This window comes from Eumetopias jubatus, unplaced genomic scaffold, assembly GCF_037043125.1.
Source record: "Eumetopias jubatus isolate StellerSeaLion01/CBP00866 unplaced genomic scaffold, mEumJub1_p1.0 scaffold_17, whole genome shotgun sequence".
Classification (NCBI taxonomy): Eukaryota; Metazoa; Chordata; class Mammalia; order Carnivora; family Otariidae; genus Eumetopias; species Eumetopias jubatus.
Genome location: NW_028274823.1, coordinates 34,058,461 through 34,066,947, shown reverse-complemented (window position 1 = coordinate 34,066,947; position 8,487 = coordinate 34,058,461). Strand labels below are relative to the sequence as shown.

Sequence of the window (8,487 nt, the reverse complement as noted above, 5' to 3'; positions counted from 1 at the left end):
CTACTTTAAATTGATTTTTCACCTAAACTACAGTTTCTGCTGCCAAAGTTAAAAATAAATGTATTTGTGTATGTTTGGAAAATAAATGATTTGTGACATGTAATGGTCACTTGTGCTCTGATGAGGAAAGACCCTGTTGTCATCCAAAACACTATTCATAACATTTCTGGACTTTGTTTTATATCTAAAATGTGGATTAAAAGCAAATATTTATATGTTAAATCATACATTCTCCTTAAATAAGCCTAAAAAAAAAAAACCACTTTTTAAAATCACATATAAGAATATGCTAAAAGATTAACATGCACTGTTGAGCTGATCTCCCCCATTAAGCAGGAGTAATAAAGGAACTTTCTATTTTCACTTATGTCATGAGGGGAAAAAAGAGCTTTAAGCTCTAGACCAAAAGAACTGGCTTCTACAGTTTTGAAGACATAAGAGATCTATTTAGTTGCGACTCTGTGCACTTTTTTTAAATTCTCACATCGTAAGAATAGGAAGCCAAAAAAAAAAGGCAGGTGTTTTATTCAATTATTCACACTAGAGAGTATTTATAACCTGGTTGTTACAAAAACTTATTTCATAGGCCATTCCTAGAATATGGCGATAGCTCAGGTAAAATATTGCTTTTTAATTATAGTCATAAGAACAAGACTGTATCTGGACAGACAATAACGACGAAGGAAGATGAAGGAAGAAGAGCAGCAGGAGGAGGAGAAGGAGGAGAAGCCCCTCAACAGGCACCATTTATCCTTAAAACAGAGGCAAGTCTTCAACTTGGTTTTTCCACCCATTCTTCCCCCATCGACCCTCCCGAACACGGCAGAAAATGCGAAGAACTGTGAAGAGACTAGAATCACATTCAAACTCTTTTTGCAAGTAGCCATAATGAACACTCTCGTCCTTTTTTAAAAAGATCAAATTAAGTTACTTCTTGAAGTGTATCATTCAGCCAGAGCCAATGAACCTGATCACCAATTTCAAGCTATTTTTTCTTTTCTCAAAAATCTTCCTGAAGGGCACCTGGGTGGCTCAGTTGGTTAAGCTACTGCCTTCGGCTCAGGTCATGATCCTGGAGTCCCGGGATCGAGTCCCGCATCGGACTCCCTGCTCAGCGGGGAACCTGCTTCTCCCTCTGACCCTCCCCCCTCTCATATGCTCTCTCTCTCTCTCAAGTGAATAAATAAAATCTTTAAAAAAAATAAAAAAATAAAAGTCTTCCTGAAAATATACTCAAGTGTAGAATTTTTCTCATTTCCATCTGTAGTATTGCAAAAAAATATATTTATTTCATTTGAAAGAGTTTTGGTTATAAAGAGTAGCTGAGGGGTACCTGGGTGGCTCAGTCCATAAGCGTCTACCTTCAGCTCAGGTCATGATCCCGGGGTCCTGGGGATGGAGCCCCGCATCGGGCTCCCTGCTCGGCAGGAAGCCTGCTGTTCCCTCTCCCACTCCCCCTGCTTGTGTTCTGGTTCTCTCTCTCTCTCAAATAAGTAAAATCTTTAAAATAAATAAATGAAAAAAAGTGCTGAATTTTAAAACGCAATTTCATGGTCTTGATTTTTCTGCACTCTATGCCCTCATTTTAAGGGGACAGCTGTAATCCAATTAAGTTCACTCCAAAGATTCTTTTAAAACTATAACTTAAGATGTATATTAAGTTTTTTGTTTTTGGGTGTTTTTTTGGGGGGGGAGTGCAGGGGGTTGGGACAGAGGGGGAGAGAGAATCTTAGGCAGGCTCCACACCTAGCATAGAGCCCGACGTGGGGCTCAATCTCACGACCCTGAAATCAAGACCTGAGCCAAAATCCAGAGTTGGACACTCAACCAACTGAGCTACCCAGGCATCCCAAGATATGTAAGTTTTAAAAAGACAATGTCATTAAGAAACTTCCAAATATGGGGGTAGGTGGTTTTCAATTCTCCTTTCTTAATCACAATTTCAGAATTGGGGCAGAACCCTGTGCCATGCAAAGCGTAATTCTCCCTCTGCTGTTAATTTTCTTAGGAAGCTTCCCCTGTATAAAAAGAGAATGTTCTAAATTAACAGTAGGTCTCTATATGCATCTAAACAAATATAAGAGAAAGTCCACCGACTCCTCCTTCTTCTACTACCGTAGTGATGTTTTCAAATATTTGGTGAAATCCAGAGGCAAGTGAGTAGCTACTTCACTGCAATGTCTTTTGATTAGTTGATTTAAATCTTCATTCAAAAATGAATCCCCTTGTAAAACTTCACTCTGAAAAAATATTAAAAGTGACTCACATTAAAAGTTCTTCTGTCATAAGCAAAAGCCAAGCTGTGAGCAAAATTGAAAATGGCAACAGCAGACCCCCAACCAACACATGAAACCTGTTATGACAAGCGCTGGGTCAAGTCTGGGACACAGCCTACACTGAACAAAACAGTCTCGTGACATCTCCAGAGTCCCAACCCTACAGATCCAGCCTACCATCAACTCCTAAACATGAAAAAAAATCTACCTATAATACAATTAAGCAAGTTGGAATCGGTTAATAGAGACATTTAGTTTCTATTTCATCTTTTAAAAAAAATGAAAAAGTATCACATACCTTCCTTTTGGAACTTGAAGATTTAACAGGAGGATTGAATGTCATTGCAGCCATGCTGTATGTCTCAAAGAGTTCTGCAGCAGATCTATAATCACAGAAGGAACGTAAGGACATCACCCTATCTGTATAACCTGAAAAAACTAGATTGTACCCAAAGAGAAGGACTCATTATTCTAAACCCATATAGTAAGATATAACATAATCCTGCTCTTGAAACCAACAAACCAACACACTCATAAAATAAATACTAAATTCCCATGTAATGACAATGCCATCCAACTAAATCTACCTCAGAGAGTTCTGGTGTACATTAGAAATACAGGCCTGGACAAAGACAAGGCTGAGCAGAAGAACTCCAGCTCAGTGTAATCAAATCCCAACTCGGCCAGTTATGGGAACAATATGCAGCTAAGTCATGGGGGCCAGATGAGTGAAGCATGGAGTTACCCTCCATGAATTTCAAATAGCTCAACCCCTCAGTTATTGGCCTGGATTAGGAGCAAGGAGAGGCCAAGGACAGACTAAATGTCAATACCACAGCATGTCAATGAATCCTCAGTGACTTGGGGTTGGTTCACATTCCCCGAAGGAGATCAGCAAGGGCCTACAAGGGTTGCAATTAGAGTCCCATCCCAAGCTCCACCCTCCAGGACAAGACCATCATGAGTCTTCTTTCTCAAGCTTTTGGGATAAACCCATTCTTCATCTTCCTCCAGAGAAAGAAACTTCTAGCATGAATGAGGCAGACGTTCAAGATCTTTGACAAAAACATGCCAGAAAAAGATCATGAGTAAGAAAACTGACAGGTAATTGTTGTCTCCTTTTTCTCCCTTTTAAAAACCAAGGCTGGAGGACAGGTGGAAAGTATGGGGGAAGAAAAAAGTCAATGGCCACTTTATCATTTAATAAGGCCAGAAGTTATCTCTTTTAACCAGAAGGAAAAGGGTTCATGGAAAACTGGAGTTTCTGCCTCGTTCAGAGGGAGGAAGCAGCTGACTTCTGCCATGTAAAAATACAGACCTATTTTGCCAAATCTCCCAGTACTTCAAGAGAAGCTGGAACTTTTAGGTGAATCTGTCCAATATTTAAAATATAGCAAATAATTCAATTTTTGTTTAAACTCCGAAGAGGCCAGAATACCAATCTGCCGGCCTACCAGTCACTTGTCTATGATCTCCAATCTAGAGAACCAGTGGGCTGCAAATGAGAATTCTACAGCAGGATATTAATTGTGAATGGTGAGTGTATTACAAGGGTGTCTTTCATGTCATTTCCTTTTCTGTGTAATTGCCTCATTTTGTAGGGAAAAGGGCCATTATTTTTTCAACTTTTCTGTACTTTTGAAATTTTTCAGAGTAAGAAGCTGGAAAAGAAACTTCTCTTGGCAGGATCCTACCCCCATCTGGAGCGTACGGTGGAGGCTGGGAGTACCGGCTGGCCAGGACGCGCTGCACCGAGCGGACAGGGAGGCCACGGAGAGGAAGTGCGGCCCCTCCGTGTAGCAGTGCTCCAAAGCACTTTCTTCTCTCACTTCTCCCCTGCTGGCCCTAGCACAACCGACCATTCAGCAGCAGGGAGGAATCTCACTGTGCTTGGACTCGTGGATCTTCCCAGGGAGCAAATATGGCATTATCTTATTAACTGCTGAGGCTGAGTGTCGGAGGTATGTGTTTTCACTATTCTCTCTACTTACCTGGATGTGTGAAACTTTTTATAACCAAAAAAAAGAAAAGTTAAGCGATTACCAAAAACACACTAACAAAATCACTGTCGGCATGTTTTCTCCTTAGAACAATTCAGGAATATGAAGTGAGACCAAATCCAGATCAACTGGCACTTTCTGTTTTAAAACCTATCACTTTATAAATAGAGCAGACTTCTCAGAGCAAACAGAGACCAACTGCAGTCTGTGGTCTGATTACCTCCGGCTCAACTCCGGTTTGAGTGCTTCTGAGCCTTCAGAGGGGGCTCCAGCGATCAGGTGAGCTGCAAATCTCTGCACAACAGGATGGTAATGTCTCTGAAGGACAAGCAGGACAGCCACATTTTGCACGGGTCAGTACTTTATAAAACATTGGCTACAGCAAAGATTTTCTCTAATGAACACTATTTTTTTAAATCATATATGTATATGTAATTCACATAACCACATACCGACAGAAAAAATACTCTCTGCTCACATGATAACAACATGAATCTGATGACCAGGTTACCAGTCTTGCTTTTACAGCATGAAAAGAAAAATCAAGAAGCAATTTCTCTCTTAGAGTGAAAAAAGTTAGTTCACAACAGGTTTCCTGAAACATTATTTGCTACGAGTCTCCCTCTAACATGTCTGCACTGTAGAATCACAACAGTGCTGCCCTCTTGAAACTGAGGGGCTACCAGAGTCTCCTTGGGCAGGACCCAGTACAAATCTTCCATTCTGAATAGTGCTGGGGAAATAGTTCAATTTTCTAAACCTCACCCCACAAAAATGTTATTTTCTGCCTCCTTAGAAAATGTACCTCAACATCTTAAAGAACAGTAAGAGCAAAGTGAAATGTAGACAATTAAAACAGGAATTCTCCAAAAAGCCATCCCAGAACAAAATTATATTGAGGACTCTAGCAATAGTAACGACTTGGGGAAAAACTGAAAAACACTGCTCACAAAGAAAGGGCCATCCTTGTTGGGTGTTATATGCAAACAATGAATCATGGAACACTACGTCAAAAACTAATGATGTACTATATGGTGACTAACATAACATAAGGGCCATTCTTACCCGTAGTGTATGCAATTCCCAAAGCGCAGTGTTCTGAGCATTACAGTACTCGGGTTCATCCAGCTCAGGAAGGAAAACCCCACTTCCCTGAGACTCATTGTCAAGCAACAGATCTGTTTTTGGGAAAGTCTGCAAAAATGTCACATAAAAATAAGAATTAATTTAATTAATACTGGTAAAGAACGTTATTGGGTTCTGTACTTTTATTTTAATTTAAATTTAATTTGGTTTTTATGCTTAAATAAAAGCTGTAAGCGGGGAACCTGGCTGGCTCAGTAGGTGGAGTGACTCTTGATCTTGGGGTCATGAGTTCGAGCCCCATGCTGGGTATGCGTAGAACCTACTTAAAAAATAAAACATTTTTTAAAAAGAGCTATAAACACATGTACTTTATAGCTGTATTTGTACTGACACAAAAATGTGTCCATCACCATTAGTGTTAAAAAAAAATGTTGTAGAATAATGTATACTATAAAAAAGCTGTGTTGTCTGTGTATGTGTGTTGTACATGTTTATATATGAATAAAAAAGTCTGCTGGAAGAAAACCCAACAAATGGTAAAAATGATTACCTCTGGAGAGTGTCAACAGGGGTGGCAATGCTTTGGTTTTGTAATTTTATATACTTCTTTTCTCACTGGATTCTACCATTTTGCCTTATCACAGTAATAACATAAATAGGGGGAAAAGATGCAAACAAGATAGCACTGTTGTACTACCAGAACTTGGCTTTGTCTCATTACTTACGTGCATTAATATTCTGTTAGTTGCTAAAATGCCAATGCTTGAATTTGGAAGAACGTGAAGAGCAAGGGTACAAAGACGCTTGATGAAAGCAAGGGCTCTCTGCTGAGAAACCTGCTTCCTGCGCTTAGTTAGCATGACATCAAGGCACTGGAGCAGAATCTCGACACCTTCATTGGTAGCACCTAAAACAGCAGATATACCCTTCAAGGCTGTTCTCATTTTTTTTTTTTTAATTCAATTAACCAACCTACATTACATCATTAGTTTTCAGATGTAGTGTTCAATAATTCATCAGTTGTATACAACACCCAGTGCTCATCATATCACATGCCCTCCTTAATGGCCATCACCCAGTTACCCCATCCCCCCACCCCTCTAGCAACCCTCAGTTGGTTTCCTGTACTTAAGAGTTTCTCATGGTTTTTCTCCCTGATTTCCTTCCATTTATTCTGTTTTCCCTCTCTTCCCCTACGGTCCTCTGCCCTGTTTCTTATATTCCACATATGAGTGAAACCATATGATAACTGTCTTTCTCTGACTTATTTCACTCAGCATAACACCCTTCAGTTCTGTCCACGTTAATGTAAGTGGTAAGTATTCGTCCTTTCTGATGGCTGAGTAATATTCCATTGTGTGTGTGTGTGTGTGTGTGTGTGTGTGTGTATCACATCTTCTTTATTCATTCATCTGTTGATGGACATCTTGGCTCTTTCCACAGTTTGGCTATTGTGGACATTGCTGCTATGAACACTGGGGTGCAGGTACCCCTTCGATCACTACATTTGTATCTTTGGGGTAAAAACCTAGTATCATTACTTTTTCATTATACAACTTCACTGCATTCCAGAAAAACCCAAGACAAACTGTCATATCTGTCCCAAATCATTTCCCTAACCAATGAAGTAGTGCTATACTGCTCAGGAGATGCAGAGGGTTCTACCAGAGCTCCAGTCAATTCCAGAAATTCTCTTTCTCCAACTCTTACGTAAGGCTAAATACAGATGTGTGGCCCTCAGAGGCCAACATTCTAATTCTGATTTCTCATTTTTCATTGACTATACCCAAGATAGTCTTAAAAGATAAGTATTTATTAAAGATACATTATCTAAATGTACATACCTGCATGTAACTTGAACAGTGTTTTATACAGATGTGTATAGAATTTCATCGGATCAATATTCAGAACATCACCTTTGAAATTGCAACAAACAATTAGGTATATTACAGCCTCCAAAGGTAAAGCAAACAAAACTTGATTAAGAAAATATTTTACCTTGCCCAGAAAGAATATGAAAAGCAGTCTGGACGCAGTGAAGGCTTTCTCGATAGCTCAGGTCCTTGGGGACAAAAAAAGGGAAAAAAGGACACTAAGGATAATAATCACCATTCATATCTTAGAAAGGAATTCATTAGAGTTACTTACACCAGATTCGATGAGAGTATGCAGTACTACTAATAAATCATCAAAAAACTCCACGTTTATAAGGTGAGCAAACCTAGAATCAAACAGAGCTTAGTCAATAGGTGACCTAAAAACAGAAATAAAACAGCCAGAAATTAAATTTGACTTTAAAGCCATATTTTTAATATTCCCGATTTCAATGTTAGTTATGATGCAGATGGTGGTAATTATTGATACTTCTCATTAATTCAGAATGACCTTTCTAACAATTCACCCACAGCTGGACACTACACTCAGCAGGAATATATGAGGCACTAAACAAACTGAAAATATCTCAGAAATACTTCTGCCCTACAAAACAAGCTGTTAAAAACAACTCTCCAAGGAAAGTTTACCAGCTACCCCGTGCTGCTCTAACTCGGAAGAGGGCCAAAAACATCAGCTTCTGGAAAAATGGGAAGTGGGAAAAGGGAGAGGAGGAAAGAGACTGTTATTTATAGGAATATGGACTCTACTAAAGCTTTAAAAATAAAATGGGAAGAATATTGGACCTAGTATCTAGTTCAGGCTCTGAAATTAATTGCCTGTATGATCCTAGGTAAGTCACTTGTCAGTCCTGGGCCTCTGTTTCTAGAAATAACTGAGATCACTCAGTAGAGTGAAGAATCATCTGACCTACTAAATGTGACAGCACGCTGTACAGTGTAAAATCCTAGGCACTGACGTAATTAAAGTCAAGATCTTTCTTCAATATCAGTGCAAGAGCCTCTGACACTACATAAAGCTTAGAATAAGAAAGAATCTTAAAAGTGATAACATTCCCCATGTACCAGTACAACTTTTCTGTGAAGCAACTAGGCAATATTTATCAACATTTAAAACGAGCAGACCCTCTGACCAGGCAATATATGCACACAAGTGCATGAAGGTATTTCCAGTGCAGCACAGGGGACTGGCCAAATAAAAGTATTACCGATCCATAAAATGTAATATTCCAA

The 8,487-nt window shown here is 39.3% G+C and overlaps 1 protein-coding gene across 1 annotated transcript in view; it reads right to left on the bottom strand.

Moving 5' to 3' along the window:
• Window positions 1-507: 507 nt before the first annotated feature.
• NOC3L (NOC3 like DNA replication regulator) overlaps window positions 508-8,487 on the bottom strand; it is a 29,163-nt gene continuing 21,183 nt past the window's right edge. The window contains exons 14-21 of the mRNA XM_028098720.2: window positions 7,511-7,583; window positions 7,361-7,424; window positions 7,207-7,278; window positions 6,088-6,269; window positions 5,342-5,470; window positions 4,497-4,594; window positions 2,575-2,659; window positions 508-2,240 (exon numbers count right to left, since the gene is read on the bottom strand). Coding sequence (XP_027954521.1) covers window positions 2,112-2,240; window positions 2,575-2,659; window positions 4,497-4,594; window positions 5,342-5,470; window positions 6,088-6,269; window positions 7,207-7,278; window positions 7,361-7,424; window positions 7,511-7,583 — 832 coding nt within the window. The 3' untranslated portion in view covers window positions 508-2,111. The remainder of the gene's footprint in view (window positions 2,241-2,574; window positions 2,660-4,496; window positions 4,595-5,341; window positions 5,471-6,087; window positions 6,270-7,206; window positions 7,279-7,360; window positions 7,425-7,510; window positions 7,584-8,487) is intronic.